Source organism: Antechinus flavipes, chromosome 2, assembly GCF_016432865.1.
Source record: "Antechinus flavipes isolate AdamAnt ecotype Samford, QLD, Australia chromosome 2, AdamAnt_v2, whole genome shotgun sequence".
NCBI lineage: Eukaryota > Metazoa > Chordata > Mammalia > Dasyuromorphia > Dasyuridae > Antechinus > Antechinus flavipes.
This window is the reverse complement of record NC_067399.1, coordinates 278,361,980-278,387,176: the sequence shown is the minus strand read 5'-3', so window position 1 is coordinate 278,387,176 and position 25,197 is coordinate 278,361,980. Positions and strand designations below refer to the sequence as shown.

Below are 25,197 nucleotides of genomic sequence, written 5' to 3'. Positions count from 1 at the left end.
TTTTGGTCCATTTTTAAAAATTCAATTTAACAAGTATTGATTAAGCACCTACTATGTGCAGGGTACTCTTGTTAGGCATTAGGAATACAAAGTTAAACTTTTAAAAAACTGGCTTATTTGGTATTCTCCATATTCAATATTCTATCTCTTTCCTCCATATATTGGCAATACGTTATCCCCATGCCTGGAATGTACTCCCTCCTCATTTTTCCTTGGAATCCCCATTTTCATTTAAATCCTCCTCCTATTTATTGGATCTATCCATGAGATCTATCCTTCTCCTATTTATTACTTATTGAGTCATTTTTCAGTCACGTCCAACTCTTCGTGACCCCGTTTGAGGTTTTCTTGGCAATGATACTGGAGTGTTTTGTCATTTCCATCTCCAGCTCATTTTACAGATGAGTAAACTGAGGCAAACAGGGTGAAATGACTTGCAAAGGTCCCATAATAAGTTCCTGAGGCCACATTTTGAACTCTGAGAGTCTTTCTGATACTAGGCGGCACTCTAGTCACTGCGCCACCTAGCTGTCCTATTTATTAGTGCTATCACTTATTTATTTTGTATATGACTTATATTTGTCTCTCTGGGTACCCATTGTTCCACTTTTCCCTTCCTCAGTAGAATGTTAGCTTTTTAAGACTAAGGATTGTTTCATTTTATCTTTGTACCCCTAATGCCTAACATCATGGCACTCGATGAACAATATGCACTTAATAAATACTTGTTGAAATTAAAAATGAAATGAAATTATTAATTTTAAAATTAGTTCTGCTCTCAAGCTTATATTCCACTGGAGTTTTTTATTCCACTATAGTGTTTCTCACTTATTTTAATCGTTCACCATCCAATCAATCTCCATGGCACTTGACTATTAGAAGAAAAAGAAAAAAACTCATTTGAAAACAATTTCCTGGAAAATGCTTAGTCTGATGTCAAATATGTCTATGGACTTAATCATCAAATATTATATATTATGTCTTGTCTGTAATAAATGAACAAATAAATGAATAAACTGGAGATAAGGACAAGGATCCAGCCCAGGAAATAGAGCTATGAAAGGTATTTTGCTGTAGAGGTTAAAAGGTTGGTCTAAGGAACTAAGAAAGTTGTGTCCAAGTCTGGCTATGTGACTCTGGGTAAATCACTGAAAGGTATTCCTCAACACTCTCTGAAAATATATTGAACTTAATTAAAATGTAATTAGGAAATATTTAACAAAATAAAATCATAGTAAGACAGATAACATTTTATGTATGTAGCCATAAGTAGATGTATATACAGATTAGTGGCCCATTTCTTTTTTGTTTTGTTTTTTCTTTCTTTATTTTTTGCACTTGTATGTTTTCCCCAATTATCTAGTGGAACATTTCTATTTAAATCTGATACCACTGCTCTAGACAGTTTTCTATGATAAGAAGTTGCAGAGAAGGTACTGATTGATAGGGGGATTTTCTCATATGGGAGCTCCCAATACCAATGAAATCACAGGTCCAATCCCTATCTATACTTACTACACTATATGGCTTCTCCCTGCAGGGCATTTTCCTCATGGGCAAGGCAGCCCATGCAGCCACCTACTCCATCCCCCAAGATGATACCTAATTCCTCTCCATTCTCTTTCCCATCTCACTGAGTCCAGGGCCTCCATCCAACATTTTAATCTTAGCTTAAGAGGAATAAAGATCTAGATACTTACATGTGGGTGGACCTCTTGTAGGGAGCTGAAGAAGGGGACAAAGGGAGGACGGCCAAAGTGGGTGACCGAGCGCAGGCCAGTGAAGAGACTCCGGTTCAGCACCTTTTGGAAGTGCCGCTCACAGATATACTAAGAGGAAGGAAGGAAGGAAGGAAGGAAGGAAGGAAGAAAAGAAGGAAGGAAGGAAGGAAGGAAGGAAGGAAGGAAGGAAGGGAAGGAGGGAGGGAGGGAGGGAGGAAGGAGGGAAGGAAGAAGGGAAGGAGGGAGGGAGAGAGGGAAAGATAGAAAGGAGGGAAAGAGAGGAAGAGAAAGAAAGAGATGAAGGGAGGGAAGTAGGAGGTAAGAGAGGGAGAGAGGAAAGGAGGAAAGAAAAGAGAAAAAGAAAGGAAGGGAGGGAGGAAGGAAGGAAGAGAGGGAGGGAAGGAAGAAGTAAAAATTTATTAAGTGACTACTATGTGCCAGGTACTGGGTTAAGACTTTTCGAATATTATCTCAACTAATCCTCAACAACAACCCTGTGAAGTAGGTGAATGGGATTATTAATACCATTTTACAGATAAGGAAACTGAGATAAACAGAGTTTAAGTGACTTGCCCAGGGTTACACAGCATGCAAATATCTGAGGCTGAATTTAAATTCAGGTCTTCTTGACTCCAAGCCCAGCACAAATTGTTGGGCCCAAGAATGATATAGAGAGCCCAATAAACCAATTGTGCACTGGGGAGGGGAGATAAATGGAGCCAAGAGTGAGATCAGGGCTAAAGACAATAATTTATGAACTTTTTTTTTTCTTGTGAAGTAATTGGGGTTAAGTGACTTGCCCAGGGTCACACAGCTAAGCTGTGTTAAATGTCTGAGACCGCATTTGTACTCCTGGCTTCAGGGTCGATGCTCTATCTAGCTGCCCCAAGATGTGAAGTCCTCTGTGAGATCCATGTTAGTTCTTACCAACATGGTGGTCCGAAGATCAAACTTCTCGGCCAGCTGGGTGATGTAGATGTGCACAGACACCAAGTCACGTTGGTCATTCTCTTCCACCTCCCGGATGATGTCTGCCAGCCACTCGAACTGCCTTTGGGTCCTTGTCACCCAGATGAAGTAGATCTAGGGATACCAGTCTACAATCAACACTCCCACATCCAGTCTTCACTGACTCAAGGAACATCAAACCCTGAAAGGTCTCCCCCACACCCCAATACTCTCATACTCCACGAATGCCCGTCCACCTCATCAGGCCTATTAGCCCTCTCCACATTGTATCCAAGTACACTCTTCCAGAAAAGGGATAAGATAGAGAAGCTCCCAGCCAAAGGACATGACTACAATCGGAAACTGGGGACTTAGAGGACTTTGGAGAAGGAAGGAAGCTCAAGAAGGATCCTGACTTCAGATGGGAGACCTCCAGCCCCTCACAGAAGATCTAATATATGGAGGTGGGGAACAAGAGGTGGATCACATGGGGTATCTAAAATTGTTAGTCCAGGGACAGAGGGTTAAGGAGTTTTTGGAGTGTCTACCCCAGGATGTGATGGAGGAATTCTGAGATATGGGGATTGGATGGCTCTTAATAAGAAGCACTCAATATCTGAGTCCAGGGATTTTTTAACCTGAAATATGTGAAACTTGTTTGTTTGTTTAATATTTTAACAATATTGCAACATAATTGAATTTAAATATAATAACATGACAATATATTTAATTGGCTTCCTTTGGAATGCTATTCATTTGATCTTATACATTTAAAAAGATTATACTGAGTAGGGGTCGGCAGACTTCACCAATCTGCTAAAGTTTTCTACACACACACAAAAAAGGCCCTTTTTGGGAGAGGGGAAAAGATCTTTCTCAGAGGGATGATCCAGGACCTTATAGGCCTGTTGAGCTGGATGATCCTTCCTCAGGCATGTTAAGGCTCCTGCCTAGCTATCTAGAGGGGCTCCCTAAGAGAGACAATGTCTGATCCTCAAGAAGGGCTCTAGACTTATATTTACAGGGGACAGGGGTGGGCTAGGTCTAACTTCAAAGATGGCAGAAGGCAGAGCAAGGATCAGTTCTCAGCCTTGCAGAATCTAAAGCCCACACTCAATCTGACATGGAATCAGGCCACATCTGAAGTTGCTGTTCAGCCACGTGAGTGCACCATAGGGGAACAAAGGTTCAAATGCCTGAAAAACTACAAGGTATAGGTGGGAGCTCTCCCATATGCAATCCTTGGAAGGAGGAAACAGCAGAGTCCACCGATGAGCCGAGATTTCAGCGCTAAGTCAGAGGAAGGTGCTGGGGAGGGCTATTTGTGGGGAAGCAGCAAGGGAGGGGAAAGGAAGCGCTTTGAAAGAGAGGGGAGCTCACAGAGCCAGTTCTCTGTCATCCTCAGATTGCTGCCTGGGTAATGGGCTGTGCCTCTACCTGACACATTCCTGCCCCATTGACTCATCCTACTGAGCCTCAGGAGGCGAGCAGGGGCCTGCCACTCAGGGGAATTTGGGGCTCTTGTACACATGCAGGCCGAGCAGCCTAGGCTGGATGAATGTACCCAGCACGGCACCTTCCTTTCTCTTTCCAACCTCCCCAAGAATCCTGCCTAGCCTCCTGGAGCAGCCTGTCTCTACTCTTTACCAATTTCTCTCCCCTCCAAAAGTTTAAAAAAAAAAAAAAAAGAGAGAGAGACAGTTTCACTGAGCCCCACCTCTGTTACTCCTCCCCATGCCCAGGGCCTGACAATGCTCCAGGTGTCTGCTCCATAAGGCGATCCACCCTTCCCATACAATCAAACCCCTGCTTGGAGAAAATCTTAGAGACAAATCTTGTTTGGGCTCTTCTAAAATCACAGGAGCTGAAAGAGTCCTCAGAGACCAGCTTATCCATTCAGCAAGGGAGTTGTTCCAGCAGTCTGTCCATATTGGGACTGCTCTCCTGTGATATATCACTTAAGTCCCTTATAATTCCTAATATCAGAAGTGTATCCTAACGACAGCCCTTCCAGCCATCATATCCTTGGGCAGTCAGGTGGTGCAACAGATATAATACTTATCTTCGGGAGTTCATATCCTAATCTCAGACACTAGCTGTATGACCCTGGGTAAGTCCCTTAACTCTGTTTGCCTCAGTTTCCTCCTCTGTAAAATGAGGTAAAGAAGGAAATGGAAAACCACTCCACTATCTCTGCTAAGAAGACCCCAAATGGTGTCAAATGACTGAACAACAACATCCTATCCTTGAAATCTCTTATCCAGATTAAAAACCCCGTCTTCATTCAATTAATCCTCATAGGACATTTTCTTTAGTTCTCTCACTTTTCTGGTTGCCCTTTTCTGGATATTAATAGTCAACAGTAAATTAGCCTGTATCAGGGGCCTGTTATGTACCAGGCTATGTGCTGAGGATGTAAAGGAAGGCAAAAGTCACTCCCTACTCTCAGTCAGCTCCAAGTCTAATGGGAGAGCTAACATGCAAGTGACTATGTACAAATAAGATATCAATAGGCTAATTTGGAGAAACTCAACAGAGGGAAAGCAACCGGCATTAAGAAAGGATTGGGAAAGGCTGCTAGTAGAAAGCAGGATATTAACTAAGACTCAAAGGAAATCAGGGAAGCCAGAGGGTAGAGATGAGAGTCAGAGAATTTTATGTCCAGAGAATAATCAATGAAAATGCTTCAAGTCTAGGGACAGAGCTTGTTAAAGTGTAAGCAAAGGTGGAACTCACAATAGAATTGTCTTGAAATCAGGGTTTTCCATTCTACAACTTGTCTATATTTGCCCTAAAATGTGGTGCCCAGGGATAGCTAGGTGGCACAGTGGATAGAGCACTGGCCCTAAAGCCAGGAGGATCTGAGTTCAAGTGTGACCTCAGACACTTAGTAGCTGTGTGACTCTGGTCAACTCACGTAACCCTCTTTGCCTCAGTTTCCTTATCTGTAAAATGAGCTGGAGAAGGAAATGGGAAGCCATTCCAGGATCTTCATCTACAGGGTCACAAACAGCCAGATGTGACTGAACAACAACTTCTGTTGTGACATGATTTCATTTCAAATAATGTGTGAACGTTAGATTCAGGAAGATCTCAGAGCTAATCCTGCCTTAGATACTTCCCAGCTGTGTGTGACTTCTGTCTGCTTCAATATCATCATCTATAAAATGGGATAATAATAATACTTGCTCATAGAGTTATTGTAAGAATCAAATGGGTTAATATAAATCAAGTATTTTTTAAATGAGTTATATGAATGCTAGCTATTATTAATGTGAGTACCTTGAGAGCAGAGTCTGGTTTTTGCCTTCTTTTGCATCCTTAGCACTGAATAGAATGCCTAGCATATTGAAGTGACTTAATAAATGCTTATTGATTCTATTGGGGCAGAGTAGAATATAACCAATTTTTTTCTTATTTTAGATACCATGCTTCCTGACTCAGCTAGGTGGTGCAGTGAATAGAGTATTGAGACAGGAAGTTTTTCCTCATAGCTGTGTGATGTTAAGTGATACAAAGCTTATGCTTACCCCGTGTGTAGATAGGATTTGCTACTATCAGTTTTTTTTTTCCCTCAGAGCTGGGACATAGGAGAGAAGTTCTTACCTTTTTACAGGGCAGTTGGCAGCTTACTGAGGACCTGAAGACCAAATCTTTGAGGATAGAGGCAAAGGGGGTGACCCCAATGCCCCCACCCACCAGCACAGATACCTCAAACTTGTGCCATTCTTGGTGTCCCTCTCCAAATGGCCCATCCAAGTATAACTATCATGAGGAAAGAGAGGGAAATAAGAGATAGGGCAGTATGACCATCCAAGCTTGTACTAGTATCAGAAAAGAGAGGATTATAGGTAAGGGATAACCATATCCTTCACTGCTTTAAGGTCACAGTGTTTGAGGGGGATTCTGAAGTTGCTGACCCTGGAGGGAGTTTGCAGGGTTACTTTGCAGGGCTCAAGGAAGAGATTCTGGGGTACATGGGAGGTACCTTAGGGTATTTGATGCTGCTGGAGCCTGGTGGGGGCGAGTAGATCTCTCTGAGTCGAGTAGTCCAGGGTCCCACAGCCCTGATGTGAAGACTGAGAGTGTCTTCATGGGGCGCAGAGGTGAGTGTGAATGGATGGTATTCTGTGGTCCCCAGGGCCAGGCAGGCTATACGCACCCACTGCCCTGACTTATACTCAAAGCCCTGGGGCCGCTGGAATTTAAGGTGAGTCACACCTGGGGACAAAGGAGACAGCAAAGGGAACAACAGACAGATTACACCTACGGATGTCAGGAAGCCTCCACCTGCAGTCCCCATCCTGCTCTACTTGCTGAGACCACATTACATGCCTCAACTCCCCATGTTCCACTCCCTCCCTGGGGGTGGGAATGGAAATGGAGAACTGAACAGTATCATCTGGACCAGACAACTTCAGGTGGCCAGAAACCAAAATGTGGCTGAGAGATACCAATGACGTTCAGGGAATGAACTGTGATTAGAATTTCCCACTGAGTTCCCCTTAGCTCTGTTTCTGATCTTCCCCCTCCTCATCATAATTTTATGTATTCTGGGCTGTAGGGGCAAAAGAGGACATAGGCAGGACTTTGTGTCACAACTAAAAGATTCTCCTGAGACATTCCTGCCATGCCAAGGATGCCCCAAAGACTGGCTGCTGATTACCCCCACATTTCTATCATGGTATTTAGGAGGGCTAGATAATAGGTGCTTGGCAGATACTGGGAGCATAATAAATGCTTGTGTATGGAGACATAACTTAAATAGAATTATGTGGTATTGAGAAAAGAGCCTGTTGAAAACGAGAAGTTTATAGGGTTAAAGATTTAGAAGGGGAAAAGACCTTTGAGTCCAACCTCCTCAATTTTAACAGATAGAAAAACTGAGGTCCCAGAGAAGTTAAATATCTTGCCCAGCTAGTAATGTCTGAGGTCGCTTTCAAACCCTGGTTTTATTAACTCTGGGTCTAGCATTCTATCCACTGGAGAGAAACTAGTTGAAAAGAGGAAAAGTAGTCCATTTATAGTATCTTCAGACTTTGGTCCTGATTTTTCCCACCTTGTATCATCATTGTGGTGGGTTGCAGTGTTCATGAGTGTCCATGATGGTTTGGCTCATGTTGTCTCAGAGCCCAGGTACACATCAAGACAAAATTGTAGGAGCAAGTGATAGTATGAAAATATGGGATCCCAGATCAAGAGCTAGAAAGAGTTAGTTCAACCCTTTCATATTATAGATGAGGAAACCGAAACTCAAGGAATTTGAATGACTTGGCTACAGTTGCACAGAAAGAAAGCAGCAGAAACTTATTTGCACTGTATCACCTTTGTCTACTCAGAGCCCTATCTGAAGGGTAGAAGCTCAGTTTGTATTTGATTTCCTGTTCCTTAGAAACAGGTGTCTAGCAGTGGGCACTGAGCATGGAACATTTATTTTTGCAACAGCTCAATCAGGAGACTGTGAATTTGGTTTAAAAACTTTTTTAATGATTGTATTTCAATATAATTTATTTCCTTTGCAATCTTATGCTTTTTATTTTCTGCATTTACAAATATTATACTGAGAAAGGGCACACAAACTTCATTAGTTAGCCAAAGGAGTCTTTGGCACAAAAAACAAACAATTCAGATCCTCTAGTCCACTGGGGATATAGTAAGTAAGTATACTAAGTATAGTAAGTAATTTAGGAAAGGCTCATTGAGCCAGGGATCTTGGAAAGTAACTCTCCCTTCTAAGTATCTCCTATGTTTTTTCCCAAGCCCCTTAGCTGGGACTTCTGGGGAAATCCTAGACAAAGATACTGGCTTGCCTGCATTTTAGGGGACTGAGGATTCTCAACGACTGAACAGTCAAGAGAGACAGTGATGGGGTGGTTCAGGTGACCTGCATACCTTAGGATCTGAGCCTAATATGCCATGATGCTGATGATATAATTACCATTCTTTCCTCCCAATCCCACTCATTTCAGGCTATACCTGAGGGCAGGAGCTCAGCCTTCACCACGATGATTTCTACCTTCTTCCGGCTCAGGCTCACCAGTTTGTCTCCACCATAGATAAGAGCTGGGGCCAGGAAGAATAAATGGAATCGGGGCAGCTGGATGAGGGCAAAGCTGCCATGAATTATGAGCTGAAAATACACAATTAATTAATAAAGTACACACATGGGCATATCCCTCCTCATTCATTACTGAGGTCAAAATGAGAGACCCTCAGCACCAAAATTTACCCCCCAGACACTCAAGTCCCAGACACCCCCCTGAAATCCTAGGGGCTTTGCCCTATTTCTTAGAGAGTCTGAATATATCAAATTTAATGATTACAGGACCCTGAGGTCAAAAGCTAGCAGAGACTGAATGATCATGTTAACAAAGAGGAAGCAGAAGAAATCCCTAAGTCATCTGAGGTGAGTGAGATAATTTTTAATGACTTCAGTGACGGAAATTCCACAAGCTCCTTTTCCTTTTAGAAAACTGAAAATAACTCTTCACCATTTCCCATAAAACAACCTAAGATTTTAGTAATAAAAAAAACTTTATAAGTCATTTAGCTCAATAGAATCCCTCCTACAACTTTCTTGTTAACATATTGTTACAGCTTCTTGTACCAACTGCTTGAACATCCAACAAGTGGTCCTAATATTATCTCCTCGAGATTCTGTTTAATTTCTTTTGCCCTTCATCACCTCTATTATAAATCTCTATTTTTCCATCATTCCTTTTGCTCTTTAATTTCTTGTGATACAGTTGCTGTCCCTGCCCACTCTATTGAAATTGGTCTCTCAAAGAGAGACCTTTCTGTTTGCCAAATCCAACGACCTTCCCCTTCTCCAATTTTATTGACTTTGAGCTTTCTATAGCATTGGTCCCTGTTAATTATTACCTCTTTGTCTAGAACTGTGCTAAGTGTTATATGGGAATAAGGACTCAATACATACTTATTAAATTGAATTGAAGGACCCTCCTATACTATTACCTTTTATCCTTCCTATCTTCAGAATTATTGCCAGATCTTTTAACTTTCCTCAGAGAACTAATTTAAAACGCTCCAAAGCTTAATGAACTTTCTCCATTTCTTTTTTCATAAAGCAATCAAACAATACTGAATTCAAAGAGAATCAGATTTTATACTCCCATTTAGGCACCCAATTTCATATTGACTTTTTTTTTTAAACCACAGGGCTATATTGGAAATTCATTGTCAATTTGGGATTTTACAATGACACCCAAATCATTTACTGCCCTGTTAACTCCCAGTCTTTCCTATTTTCTGACAATGAGGTTTTCTGATCCACCCCAAGTCTTCCCTTTATACCCAAATACTTTAATTATCACCTTGCCTTTGTTACTGAATACTATGTCTGCAACAAGAGATCCTCAAATTCAGGAGCTATATCTGAGCTTAGTGGGAGAATCTCTTGTCCTACTTATCCTGCAATGAAGAATGGAAAGGATTAGCAGAAAGATTTCAGAGCAGTTGAGTTTAAAGTTGTCTAGTAGAGTGTCTTGGAACCTCCCTGGCCTCCTGACTCCCTGGACCAAGCAAAAGAGATGACTTTGACATTTCCATGCCTCAAGCCTAAAACTGTCTTTTTGTTATTTCTACTTAACAACCATAATTCTGCCCTCCTGGGCCAAGAAAAACAGCAGTTTGAAGATAATCCTCCTATCCTTCCTTAAGTCTCCTTCCCCCCAAAGTTCTTTCACTTTAGCTCCAACCTAATTTCTCTCTAGTTCTTTCCACTAGCCCTCAAATGGAATAGCCTTGAGTTCTTTCTCAATCTGGATGTTTTCTAGCTTAGCAATGTCCTTTCTAAAATGTGGTTCCCAGAACCAAACACAATGCTCCATATGTGGTCTGACCAGGGCAGAACACAACAGGATCTTTTATTCCATATTCATGGAAACTATGCCTAATGTAATTTTGACTTTCATAGCTGAAGATAGGACAACCCTAATAGAGTACAAAATTTTCTGATGCTAATGACCAAGCCTTGGGGAGAGTCCAATTGAGAGCTACACTGCAGGGGAGCATTTTTAAGGGAAGAGCAGAACAGAGGGACTCAGATTCAAAACCAAAAACATCGGAGAAATAATTAAAATTGGTTCAAAAACTACACAGTTAAGTGGCCCGATTACTTTTCTCTTTTTTTAAGAAAAGAAGGGGGAAGGGAAGAAGAAAGAAAATGAATGGAGAGGAAGGGAAAATAAGAGGCAGAGAATAGGAAGAGAAGAATGAAGAGGAAGAAAAGTGAATGGAGGAAAAGGGAAGAAGATAAATGAAGAAAGATGGAGGAAAAGAAAATGAGGAGGAAGAAAATAGAAGACAGAAGACAGGATAAGAGGAGCCTGGAAGACAGGAAAGGAGAAGGGGAAAGAGAAGAAAGAAAGGGAGGATAAAAGATAAGGAAAAGCAGAAGAGAGTGGATGACAACAGAAGGAAATAGAAGGAAAGGAAGGAGAAGAGAATATAGGGCAGGGATGATGTTAATAGAGAAAAGAATGGAAGGGAGAAGAATAAAGGGAAGAAAAGAAAAATGAAGGGGAGGAGACGAGAATGGAAAATGAAGAGAAGAATGAATGAGAAGAGAAGTATGGAGACAAGGTTTCTGGGAAGGAAAGGTGAAGTGACAGGTTGAGGAGGACAAGAGGAGATAGGTGGAGTTAAGATGTTTTCACTGGCAATCTCTGCAATGGAATTCTGAGCAAGCTCATTAACTTTACAAGTTCATAATACTTAGATGGGTGGGGTCACTAACACCCTGAAAGTCATAAATGGAAACAACAACGAGACCTTGGCACATTTTTTTAAATGTTAGTCCAGAATAGGAGGATATTCCAATGAGAAACAGATGCTAAGTAGTCTGCATAGGGAGCCAAAACCAACCAACCACCTAAGATGAGGAAAGCAACTGGTGTGAAGAAGGCAATTATGCATGGACCCATGATGAAATGTGGGTATGGAGGATAGCACTATTACTGAAAATTCTAGTTAGTAGAATCTTTCTCTTTGGGATCAGATTACCAAATAGGTCTTGTTTTAAAAGAGATGTGAAAAAACTGAGACGCTAGAATAAACAGAAAGCTGGATTATGAGTCTGGATAACCTACATTCAAATCCTATCCCTGACACATGCAGGTTATATGAACCTGGATAAATGACAGGTCTGCTATATATGCAAAAATACTTACAGCAGATCTTTTTTTATTTACATTATTACTTTTTACTTACAAAATATATGTATATTCAAGGCAATCCCAATAGATTTAGAATGGAAAATGCCATCCACTTCCAGAGAGAGAACTATGGAGACTGGATATAGATCAAAGCATAATGTTTTACCATTTTTGTTTGTTTCTTTCTTTTGCATGTTTTTTTCCCCTTTCCCCCATTTTCTAGTCTGATTTTTCTTGAAAAATATGGAAATTAAAAACATATGTATGGGTAATTTTTCAACACTGACCCTTGCAAAACCTTGTTCCAAATTTTTCCCTCCTTCAGCCCCCTCCCCTAGATGGCAGATATTCCAATACATGTTAAAATATATGTTAAATTCAATATATGTATACATATCCACATAATTATTTTATTGCAAAAGAAAAATCGGATCTGGAAAGAAAACAAAAACCCAAGAAGGAAAACAAAAATGCAAGCAAAGAACAACAGAGAGAATGAGAATGCTATGGTGTGATCCACACTCAGTTCCCACAGTCCTCTCCCTAGGTATAGATGGCTCTTCATTACTGAACAACTGGAAATGGTCTGAATCAATTCATTGTTGAAAAAAGCTACATCCATCAGAATTGATCATCATATAGTCTTGTTGCCATGTATAATGATCTCCTGGTTCTGCTCATTTCACTTAGCATAAGTTCATGTAAGTCTCTCCAGGCCTCTCTGAATATAGCAGCTTTTTTATGTAGTAGCAAAGAACCAAAAATTAAGGGGAAATCTGTCTGTTGGAAAATGGCTGAATGAATGCAATGGAACACTTTTCTAACATAAGAATGAAGAAAGGAATCTGAGAAGACTTATAAAAAATGATGCAGAGTGAAGTGAGCAGAACCATGACAATCATTTATAAAATAAGCATACTGTGGATATAAACAGTCTGAAAGACTTAAGAATTCTATTCATTGCAATGACCGATAACAATTTCAAAAGACCAAAGAGAAAGAATTTTACACAACTTCTGTTAGAGATGATGGATGTGGAAGAAAACAACTATTTTTGTAACTGGATAAATATTTTGTAACCACAAAATAAACTATGGGAGTTTCGTATTGGTGTAAGGGTTTAGTTTTTCTTTTAAATCAATAAGAGAGGTGGGAGGGAGAGAAAATAAATATTTGTTAATTAAAAATTAAATTAAAATATATTAACTCAAGTCTGGACAAAAACAAAGTGAAAAACTAGAGAATACTGAAGTGATCGATATATTGCTGCTCCTCTCCCCTCCCCTCCTTTATTACTCCCTAGGATTCCTGCCCAGCACCACAGATGGTGAGCTGCCTCTTACCAGGATATAGAGCAAAATGTAGAGGTGATGGGTCAGCCAGAAGCCTCGGAAACTGCGCCGGCGGAAGTGGTGAGAGGCAAAGACATACATGATGGCTAGAACCATGAGCATGACAACTCCTGTCAAGCCTACACAGCAGGAATAAGAAGGAAAGGAACAGAGGATATGAAGATGAGCTTGTGAAAAAGCATAAACAAAGTCCCCTCCCCTATTCCATGCCTTGGGGCAATAGCAGCAACTCAATTCCTCTCTCTCTTCCTCATCTTCAATAATACTCAAAGACCCACTGTCTTCAACACCAGCAAGTCTGACATCACTTTCCTGTCACTGTTAATCCTTCTTATTGTCACAGCTACCCATTCATCAATGCTATCACTGTCCTTAATGAATAGTTAGCATCCTTGTTACCCGTCACTGTCTTCAATCTGCCACTCTAACTTCCAAGGACCAGAGATATTAGAGCACTTTCCAATGGGAACAACCCATCTTCTCATTTGGGATGGCTTCGATTGGATCTTGGGTGCTGGGCTCTATTATGTGAGGACTTAGAGTTCAGATACTATAAATCCTAAACGAAAACCCTATTCAAATGTAAAATATTAAGAGATGATGTAATAAAGTAGCTAAAGAGCTGATTTTTGAGACAGGAAGACCTGGATTGAAATTGGCCTCTGATACAACCTTGTTGTGAGACACTGGGCAAGTCAGACTGGGAGATTCTTTGATTCCCTGGCAACTCTCTTTAAGATCACAAATTGAAAAAAGTCTACATTCAATGGTAAAAGGAATTTCCTTACTGAGAACTACTATATAAAAGCAATCACAATATTTGGTCACCATTCCCCCAAAATGTAAGATAACATGATTAGCTTCACCTCTCCCTACACTTCAATTCCTTCAGGCTTTTCTGCAGACCATAATTCATGAAAAACCTAGAGATGGAAAAGATTAAAGGAAAAGTGCTTAAAATGATTGAGGAACTAGAGGTAAGAAATAGACTAAAGAAAAAATGAGTCCTTGTGTTGGAAAGGCAAAGCCAGGATAATTTAAAACACATAAAATCATGATGATTTGGAGAAAAGGTATACAGATTTGTCCTATGAATTCCGGAACACTGAAATGAGAATGTAGAATGGAAACTTTCTGTAGGCAGGGATGGCTTTGTTTTTCATCTTTTGTCTCCCTAGTATATGGTGCCCAGCATATTTGGTCCAGAACTATGAGTTCAAAAATATGCAGAGCTCCCTGGGAAGAACCCTACTCAACCAATGCTGATCATAAACTCTTTTGCAATTTATAGTCCTAAAGAGTTGCCTGAGGACACTGAGAACTTAAAGTGATTTGCCCAGTGATTATCTCATCCAATGTGATCTTAGTATATATGGCAGGAATCCAGGTATTTTTGATTCCAACTCTGCTATTATGCCATATGGCTTCAGCTTGCACACAGTAGATGCTCAGAAATAGTTGCTGAATTAAATTAGGAAACATCCACTATAGTATGAAGAAAATTCTTTAAGAACAGAAAATGAATGAATAAACGAATGAATGAGAAAGCATTTATAAATAAATGCTTACTATGTGCCAAGAACTGTGCTAAGTGTTAAGATTACAAAAAAAGGCAAAAAATAGTTTCTCCTTTCAAGGAGCTCACTGTTTAATGGGGAGATAACATGCACTGGAAGTCAAAGTCTAGAGCCTTGAGTTCAGGACCCTGAGTCCTTAATTTACAATCCAGAGTTTAGAATCTATTTTCTGGAATTTAGAATCCATTATGCAGGGCCCAAATCTTTCTCTGTCTCTTTGTGTCTCTTCTATCTCTGTCTCTCTGTGTCTCTTTCTGTGTTTCTCTATCTCTTGTCTGTCTCTCTGTCTCTCTATAATGGAATTAGGTGATTTTCCCAGAGTCATACTTCCCAGAGTCATACATCTCAGACTTTTCCCAGAGATTTGATTTGAACCCCAGGCCTCCTGACTCCAGCTTTGGCAATCTATCTACAGACTCAAAATGTTGAACTTAGAACTCAGAATCTAGAGACTAGAATCTAGAGCCCAGTCCTATATAGTATTAGGGATAATCATGTCTGAAGGACAGCTAGATGGTGCAATAAATAGTACAACGGCCCTGAAATCAGAAGGACCCAAGTTCAAATTCAACATCAGACATTTAATACTAATTGTATGATCCTAGGCAAGTCATTTAACCCCAAAACTCAACAAAAAGAGAGAGAGAAGGAGGGAGATAGTCATGTCTGGAAGGAAAAGTTCTTACCTGGGACTGTCTGGAAAAACCACCAATAGAATTTCTGAGGTAATTCAGACCTGTCAGGCAAAAATAATGGTTAATGGGGAGAGGGGACATGAATTTACTAATCCTCCAATCTCCAGTGACCTCTATCTCTTTCCCCTGTTCTGGCCCCTCTCCTCTCCAGTCCTGAGCAGCACATATGAGCAAACAGGATTCAGCAGAGCTAAGTCAGGTTGCTCTACAAACACCTTCATCCCTCCCCCCAGTTCAAAAGATTTTCCTAAGCCTTCCTATACCCCAATGACTTAATAGACAACTTACTTTACCTCCTTTATATCCAAAGTAGGAGGCTGCACTCACCCATCATCCCAGAAGAGTCCAGGAAAGAGACAAGACAGGACACTAAGTGGACTGATGGAAAACATGTAGATGTTGACCACATGGCCTATGGCATGCAGGACTGAGGAAGAGAGAAACAGCTAAGAAGAGAGCTGGGAGGATGTGCAACATCCAAACCCATCCCTCCTCAAGCTCAAGGGGAAAGGAACACAACCCAAAGTGAGAGAGGGCTTGAGTAAGAGTCTTTGGAACTCAAACCTCTGGTTTCTGATTAAAGGAGCCAAGGAGAGTCCCTCAATTTTCTTTCTCTCACTTAGGGATCATAAACTGAAATTCCACCATTAGAAAAATTAAAAAGAAAGGATTCATAACACTCTTCTCTCTCCCTCCCCTGGCTCCTCAAGCATTTATTAAATGCTGTTTACCAGATAATGTGGTAGGCACTAGAAATGCAAATATGAAAATGTAAGAACTTTTGGCTTCAGTTAATTAATTTTCTTGTTTGGTTGTTTTCAGTCTTTTTGAACAATATTTATTTTATTTTTCTCCAATTTACATGTTGAAGTAATTTTTTAAAAACATTTTCTTTTTAAGTTTTGAACTTGCTGGGCAGCAAGGTGGTACACTGGATAGAGCACAAACCCTGGAGTCAGTAGCATCTGAGCTTCAGATACTTGTTCAAATCTAGCTTCAGATACTTGTTCCTTACTAGCTGTGTAATCATGGGCAAGTCACTTAACCCTAATGCCTCACCAAAAAAGAGAGAGAAAAGAAAAAAAGGTTTTGAGTTCTAAATTCTATCCTTTCCTTCTCCTCTCCCTGAAATGATAAGCAATCAATTATAAGGTATACTGTTTTAAAGCTCAAATCCACCTGGAGGGGGATAATACACTAAATCCATTTATGGTCAGCTTAATGCCTTATTATAAAAGAAGCAAGGCTCTATTTCTCCCCATTGGCACTGGGCAAGCTGAGGGAGGGAGTTTGAGTGAGAATAGGTGAAGGAATAAGGCACAAAAAAAGAAGAGAAAGGACTAAATGCTGATTTCATTTTCTTCACAAATTTTCTTGAATTTTTATCCACCATTAAAGCCCAATTCCAAGGCCATCTCCTCTGAAAGAAGGATCCTCTGATCTCTTCAATCAGAATTTATTCTTCCCTCTGTTTGCATCTCTCTAAAGCTTTTGTTTCAATATTTCCAAGGACAGCAATTTCCTCCTCTTGGGAACACCCCCCATCAAAGTAAATTTCTTCCACTTTCCAAATGAGGAAATAATTTGACCAAGATCATATAAGTAGTAAATGCAGAGCTAGGTTTGGTTGGACTTTTTTTTTTTTTTTGGTGAGGTATTTGGGATCGTACAGCTAGCCACATTTGAATTCAGATCTCCTGACTCCAGAGCCCATTTCAACATAGCGGGCTCTCCCCCGTGAGACAAAGGAAAAAGAAATAGCTCTGGAATTAGAAATCTCATTGCACCATCTAGCTCTCCCTCAGAGGTAAGGACATTTTCTAATTCCAAATCCAAGCTTCATTGTACTATTATGCCACATATCAAGTCAAGTCAGAAATAAGCAATTATTTAGTACGTACCATTTGCCAGATATTGTGCTAAGCAAACTCAAGATTTAAATGGATAGAAAAGCTTGTGCCCAGCCCAGGTAGGAAATAATGACAAACAGGAAAAAAGGAAGGGGAAAACAAAGAGTAGAAAGTAATGACCAGGGTCTGAAGCCAGAGAACTGGGTTTGAATGCTGGTTTTGCCACTTACAACCTGTAGGATGGTAGGAAAATAATTTCCCTTCTGTAGAGCACAGTTTCCTCATTTCTAAAATGAGAGGATTGGATTAGATTGTCCTTTGGGTCCCTTCCAAGTATGGCTATGATCTTATGAGAGAGAAGAATGAAGAAGAATAAGGAAAGAGGAAGGTGGAGGATATCTATAGGGTGGAATTAGATTCATCCAAGCCAGGCTAGAGGAGGAGAGGCTTCCCTTTCCAGAGCTGTCTCTTACAGCAGACTAGCCAGGAAGCACTCCTTCAATCCTTCTCTGTCCTGAGAGGTCTGACTTTCTGGAAGTGAGATGAGTGGGGAAGGGAGGATGACTAGAAAGTGAGCTCCTACTCCCAGAGACTTACCTGTAAGCACAATAGCAGTAGCAGCAATGATTCGGTGGAAGTCCACGGCAGCATCAAAGGGCACATAGTGGTTCAGGAAGGTCTCCCGTAGGAAGGTGATGAGATTGCGGCACATAGTAAGCAGGATGTAGGAGAACATAAAAGAGATGCTGGCTGCTGTCCCTCGGGACAAGATAATGCCCACCTGTGTAGTGTCTGTGATGCTCATGTGGTGTGCTGCAAAGGTATAGACTAAGGAGAGAAGAGTCAGTGGGAGGCAGGTTCATCGGAGTCAAATTAATGCAGGAAAAGCCCTAATTTGGCCTGTTTATCAGATTTGGTCATTCACAACAAACCCTACCTCTTTTGACAGTCTCTCAGATGAGACTCCATCCTCATGACTATCAGAAGACAGGACCTCAAAGTTGAAAGTAAAACTAATATGGTACAGGCAGGGTTTATCCTAGGACAGCATCATGGGATGATGTCGAGGTTTGTTTCCTTCCCAGGACAATGCAAGTTGTTGCGCTCACAAAACTTGCCTCACAGAGCATGGCATAACCAGTTGCCTCACTCATAGTATCCTATCCTAATGATCCAGCATTCGCAACAACTCCTCAGGGGGCAAGGGCCAGCCTCAGAATCAATCTGTCTCCCTCTATACCCAAGATCCAGCTATCCTCCAAACCATACCATCCTAGATAGTTATGTTTAGTCCTGGCTCTACTCACAGAAGACTTTACCCCCCAAGAGCCATAACTCACAGTAGACTCTCTCCAGAAAAAGCCCTCCAGCAATGATGTAGAAGATTGCAGCACAGGCAATATGCCTACGATAATTCTCAATGAATCGCTTAAATTGCTGAAGAGTCTGATGCCAACGGCTTCGCTGCAGCTTTTCCCGGTGTGCTTCTGTGAAGGGTCGCGGCTGGAACGATGTCATCCTGCACAACAAGTACTCTCAGCCCTTCCCTCCCAGGTCCCCTTAGTCCTAGTAGCAAAGGATCCATCAAAATGGATGCTGGGGAGCATCCCGGTACTATTGGATGTCAAAGAAGGGGCAGGAAAATGACAGCAGAAACAATTCTCATCTACATGTACCAGAAGGGGACATACAGATGCACATCCTAAGTATTGATGAACAACATAAAAACTGTTATGTTTATAAAACATAAAACTAGAAATAAAATGTAAAGAGGATGGGATTTTGTAAAATGTTAGGCCTCCAGATGGACATCAGAACATAGATTTAGGTCTGGAAAGGGCTTTAGAAGCTGTCAAGCTTCTATTTTGCAGATAGGGAAAATGAGAAATAGAGAATTTAAATGACTTGCCTAAAGTCACACAGCTAGTAAGTAGCTGAGGCAGAATTTGAATCTGTATCTCCTAATTCCAAGTCGTGTGCCCCATTCTCTATACTCTGCTGCATTTATGTCACTTATTTCAATCTGATGCTCAGTTTTACAGATACTATCCCCACCTATTCCCCAACACTGCCCACTCATATTCAGATCAATCCTTTCCTTTCCTCTTCATTCCTGTCCCAACTCTTATCAAGACTCTGTTCTCATTCACTCTGTTATTACATGTACCCATCTACATCTGACTAGGAGAAAGGAATGGTACATACTTTTTGCCAAACCTCTTTCGGACCTCCTGAGGTGGATCTGTTGTATTCACCGGGCACTTGAACATCTGCACTGGTGTCTCATCAGCTAAATTACTAAGGAGACATTTGAACATTCAAACAGGGAACAAAATAGGAGGAGACTGGACAAAGTAATGGTCCAAATTTCAAGGGACCCTTCCCAACTATTAAGGATTATAAACTCTGGGTGAAGGGGCAGGGAGCAAGGGTCAGAAACAAAGCCACTGGGGCCCTGTTGATTCTCAGGTGCTCCTAGTCCAAGATCCATAACTACAGGATTACCTGAGTTCTGCCCCAGGATACACACATTCCTGGAGATCTTCCTTTCTTTTGAAGATAGGTGGCAGCTTCCTTTCCATAGTCACCCCAATATTCATATTTCATAGGCCTATGTCAATCTACCAACTAAATTTCAGAGTCCCATTATTGTGGTGCCCCTCTCTCAAAGACAACTCTCCTCCTAACCCCTCCCCCGTGTAGCTCTATCTATTATCATATCATATTATCCTCCACATTTTTACTTCATCCTTCTCTCCTCTCCCTTCTCCCATGTGAATTTACTCCAGAAATTTTAGTTACTTTTTTGTTGACCTCAAACCTAAGAATGCTGGAGAAAGGACTATACCCTCAGCTAGTGGGAAAAGTATATGTTTCCCATAAGTAGAGCCATAAAGTTAGCTTGGGGAATCCCAGTCACTACCTTCTGTGGAAAGAATCATTCAATGTCCCTAGCCTTTCTCTTTGCCCCCCTCCTCCCGCAAGAATACATTTATCATTCCTGGATTAGGCTCACCAAATGTTATCCTGGCTAATGAAAGAGACTCGTCGGCATAGCTCTTTAATGACCTCAGGAACTTCCACACCTATAAATCCAAAAGAGGGGCAATGAGCAAGACACACTTCAGTACTGGAAGCCAGAGAGAGAGACCTGATCCCAGCCCTTTTTCTATATACTCTGGGTTCCCCTCAATCCTCTGAGGGAGCCTGGATTCACTTGCTTGCAACCCCAAGCTAGGATCCACCTGAACCTATCATACAAAAAGTCTATTCCAATGGTTGTATTATATATATGCTGTCATTGTTTGTCTTTGTTCTCAAAAAGAATCACTCAAAAGGTGAAGTTTTGACTTGCAAGCGAGATGGATTTAAATGAGGCTGTACTATAGGAAGTCACCAATCTCACTATCTCCTTCAGGCTCTCTGGGACCAGTGGCAAGACATAGATGAGAACAACTAGAGATGGTCTCAGATATGGTGGGCAAACTGGCGTTTTGGGGGGTTAGTCTTATAAGACATAGTCAGAGTACTAACATACATAGAACTGGCCCTCACCAAAATATCAGAGAGCAGTCTGCCACTTCTATTTCTGTACCCTCTTTCTCCCATTTCAACATAGGGGCTCTCCCCCATGAGACAAAGGAAAAAGAAATAGCTCTGGAATTAGAAAAATGGGGATAAAATATCATCTTGGATGCTTGATATCAATGTGACTTTACATAGTCACAACTCCCTGAGATCCCAGTTTCCTCTATCTCTTGACTCTCTGACCACTCCCCACCCTTACCCCCACTCGATCCCAGCCTGGAATGTTCTTTCTCCTCATTTCTGCCTTCTAACTTCCCTGGCTTCCTTCAAGTTATCAACGTAAGAAGTTTCCCCCAGCCTTCTTTAATTCCTATGCCTACCCCTAATTTATCCAGGATGTATATTTTATTTTCACTTGTCTCTTCCTTTAGATTATGAGTTCCTTGAGAGCAGGGGTTGATTTTGCCTTTCTTTGTATCTGCAGCATTTAACATAGTGCCTGATGATTTTCTATGAATGAATTCAATGTGTTACTCTCATCTTTTAATGAAGAAACGTCCCTTCTCTTCTGGTAGGTGGAAATTACTTAATATCAATTCATGTCTAAAACATAGTATTTTCACCTTTTTTGTTGTTTGCTTTTTTTCTTTCTGATTTTTCTTTTGATCTGATTTTTCTTATGCAGCATGATAAATGTAGAAATATATATAGAAAAATTGCACATGTTTAATATATATTAGATTTCTTGTTATCTAATGGAAAGGATGAGAGGAAGGGAGAAAAAATTGGAACACAAGGTTTTGCAAGAGTGAATGGTGCAAATAACTTTGCATATATATTTTGAAAATAAAAGGCTATTATTTAAAAAAAATAAAATATTTGTGACATTACACCTTTCTAAGATGAGATTCTGAAAATGAAGGCTCCTTAAAGATTGTGATTCTCATTTTTATCTAACAGCCAGCATAGCATTTGACACTTGTGATACCCAGTATAAATATGAGCTGTTTATTTTATTGCTAATTTCTGTCTCAGGACTTTTGATTGAGTGTAACCTGTCCCTAAATAGCCATAGAAATTCTCCTCAGGATTTTCTGTCTTATTCTCTCCTTGCAGTTACTTATCTTAGAAATTCCTATGGATTTCTTAATAAATGGATTAACTGATTGGAAGACTACTATTTGGTAGGTAGCTGAGGATTAATAAATCTTCTAAAGAAGGGAAGGGAGAAGGGATGCAGCTAGCAGATTCAAGCTATGTCTGTCATGACTGTTCAGCCAATAAGCTGAAAACGGGAAACATTCAATAATTTGGAATTTAGTGGAAGAGTCCTATTGGATGTTTTATCTTATGTGGGGTGGTGAACCAAAGCTTAAGAAGTTGGAATATAGGGAAAAAATTTTATTCTGAGAAAGATTCCATAGATTTCACCAGATTACCAAAAAGGACCATGACATATACATAACATATACATGACAAATATACATTTAATAGCTTAAGACAGCCTTAATAGCTTAAGACACAGGGAATAGTGCCATAAGTTTTATAAACCACTTTCCTCACCATCCTGTGAGATAGGTTGGTAATGAACATATTTATATAACATCCATTTTACAGATGAGAACATTAAAGCATAAAGAGGCAAGGTGATTTGTCCAGGATTTCGCCAGTGATATTCTAACCCAGTTCTGAGTCTGTTCATGCAATTAGATTAGAGAGGTAGGCTTCCTCTCTGGGTGAAGCTGGGTGAAACTGGGAGAGAGCTGAGTTGTCACTAAATTATAACATAGTGTAATGCTTTTATAGTTGTTTTAAAACATAAAGGGAAAACTATCTAGTTGGTTGTGATACCCTAGCCTAGAGCAGATATATTTAATACAGGTCACAGATAATGGCTCAGCTACTTTTGGTCACATAGAAAAACTGAATCAACCCTAAAGCATGCTCAAAGGAAACTAGATTAATCTGCTATTGGCCATGTGTGGAGACTAAACTGAGATGCTATTTAAACTGGAGGGGAGGAGCCTGGCTTCACCTGAGGAAAAAGGTAGTCTTCATAATAATCTAGGGATTATGCTTCACTCCCATTGAGACAGAGAGAAACAAGTCAGGACTGAGAACGAATTTTCTGGGGTCAGCCACCAGAGGCATTTCTGGGATAAGTGATAAGGATATCTGCAAGCACAAGAGAATCTCTAGTGATGCACAGGGAAGAACCACTTTTTATCAAGGGTCCCCAGACAGGAATCAGCAGTAAAATAACAACTCACATTTATACCAGATGTTAAAAGAATTTTAGAGCAAATTTAAGCTTTAATAGCTTAAGACAGCCTACATGGTGTCTTAAGTTTTATAAACCACTTTCCTCACAATCCTGTGAGATAGGTTGGTAATGGACATATTTATATCACACCCATTTTACAGATGAGAAAATTAAAGCATAAAGAGGTAAGGTGATTTGTCCAGGATTTCACCAGTGATATTCTAACCTAATACCAAGTCTGTTCATGCAATTAGATCAGAGAGATAGGTTTCCTCTCTGGGTGAAGCTGAGTGAAACTGGGAGAGAGCTGAGTTGTCACTAAATTAAAACATAGTATAATATTTTTATAGTTGTTTTTACTGCATTTTCCCTTACTATACTAATAAAGTTTCTTTGAGGGGAAAAAAATTTAATTGAAGGGATTGATCTATGCCCAGCCCTAAAGAACTAGAAAGAGCGAAGTAGCTTTTTAACTGAGCAAAAATAATAAATGCAGTTTCTTCTAGATGAGGGGGTCTTAGCCTGGGATCCATAGATTCCTAAGGGATTTACATGTATGATAGAATTCAGGGGACTTTGTGAACTTGGAAGGGAAAAACATTACATTTTTATTTTCACTAACTTCTAACTGAAACTTAGCATTTCCTTCAATCATTAATATAGGTGAGGACTTCTTAAACTTTTTCCATTTGCAACCTTTCTTTGCCCTAGAAAATTTTATGTGACCCTGGGTATATAGATTTATATAATAGGTATACAAATCAAATATTTACTGGTAATGATTCATAATTACATCACCCCCACATTTAGTTTTACCTTATGTGGGGTTGTGAACCAAAGCTTAAGAAGTTGGAATATAGGGAAAAAATTTATTCTGAGAAAGATTCCATAGATTTCACCAGATTACCAAAAAGGACCATGACATATACACAAAAATTTAAGAATCCCTCACCCAGATAGAGCTTGAGGTGTTGAACCTGTTTCCCAAGGTTCATCATTGTTTCTTCTTTCTTCTGGGATGAATATTCTCTTTTTAGGTATATTTATATTTAAAAGTGGACCCAAGTGAAAGAGACTTAAATGAATTTCTAATAGGAAATCAAGTATCACTGCAAGCAGACAGAGGATATATTTGGGGTACAGCAGAGCCTGACATCCTTTAAATTCCATTGGACAGGCAATTATCTATTCATCTTACATATAAGGTTGACTCCATATTCTTGTCCTGTGTCCTATCCTTTCCTTCCTAAGCTTCCCTTGATAATGACTTTTCCTCTTAGAATTTAGGTAGTCATCATTTCTCATCTCTCTAATGTACTTATTATGTTTTTATATTGTTAGATTATAAACTCCATGAGAGGTAGGAACCATGCTTTAGCTCATCATAAAGCAGAGTGTTCTACAACACAGTTTAAAATTTTTAATATTTATCATATCATAATGTATAATAGAAGCTTACAAGCCTAAAAAAAAAAGCCTGTCATATAAGTAATGAAGGTTTTTCTAATAAAAATGAAAACTTTCCTCTTTTCTTCATACTTGATTCTGCCCTCAATTGCAGAAGCTGGTCCCTGTGATAACCGACTCTTATAAGTTTGGGCCTATGATATCTAGATCCAATATGTCCTCTTTGATCCTCAAGCATTCATTCTTAGGTATCCTTCAATCTACTGCCTAACTCTTTGTCTTCTAGGATGGAGGTCAAAATTACAATATTGAAAACTCTCAGTGATCCCTCAGATAGCCACAGTCTCCACATACAAGATTTAGAACAGGAAGAGACCTCTGTGATTACTTAGTTCAACTTCTTCATTTTACCAGAGAAACTGAGGCCCAGGGTCACATAGCTAATGTGTAATAACTCCAAGATTTAAACTCAGGTCTTTTGACTACAAGTCTTCCCAGTGAGCTGGATTTCCTACCTAGTTCTGTTCTCACTCCACCCATTGTCTGTGTCTCTCACCCTCCCTTCTCCTTTACTCCACCAGCACTTAGTTTAGATTGTCCAAATACTCATAATCCTGGGAGAGGCTAGATTTGGCTTCAATGTATTTCCAGTGGGATTCTGAGCCTAGAAGCCACCAAAA

General features: G+C 40.2%; 1 protein-coding gene across 1 annotated transcript in view; it reads right to left on the bottom strand.

The window, feature by feature from the left end:
• DUOX1 (dual oxidase 1) overlaps nucleotides 1-25,197 on the bottom strand; it is a 61,942-nt gene that overhangs the window by 1,002 nt on the left and 35,743 nt on the right. Inside the window, exons 22-33 of the mRNA XM_051973658.1 lie at nucleotides 20,336-20,405; nucleotides 19,525-19,617; nucleotides 18,660-18,838; nucleotides 17,917-18,147; nucleotides 15,797-15,896; nucleotides 15,461-15,510; nucleotides 13,189-13,316; nucleotides 8,646-8,799; nucleotides 6,658-6,890; nucleotides 6,276-6,434; nucleotides 2,649-2,804; nucleotides 1,701-1,829 (exon numbers count right to left, since the gene is read on the bottom strand). Of these exons, the coding sequence (XP_051829618.1) occupies nucleotides 1,701-1,829; nucleotides 2,649-2,804; nucleotides 6,276-6,434; nucleotides 6,658-6,890; nucleotides 8,646-8,799; nucleotides 13,189-13,316; nucleotides 15,461-15,510; nucleotides 15,797-15,896; nucleotides 17,917-18,147; nucleotides 18,660-18,838; nucleotides 19,525-19,617; nucleotides 20,336-20,405 (1,682 nt within the window). The remainder of the gene's footprint in view (nucleotides 1-1,700; nucleotides 1,830-2,648; nucleotides 2,805-6,275; nucleotides 6,435-6,657; nucleotides 6,891-8,645; nucleotides 8,800-13,188; nucleotides 13,317-15,460; nucleotides 15,511-15,796; nucleotides 15,897-17,916; nucleotides 18,148-18,659; nucleotides 18,839-19,524; nucleotides 19,618-20,335; nucleotides 20,406-25,197) is intronic.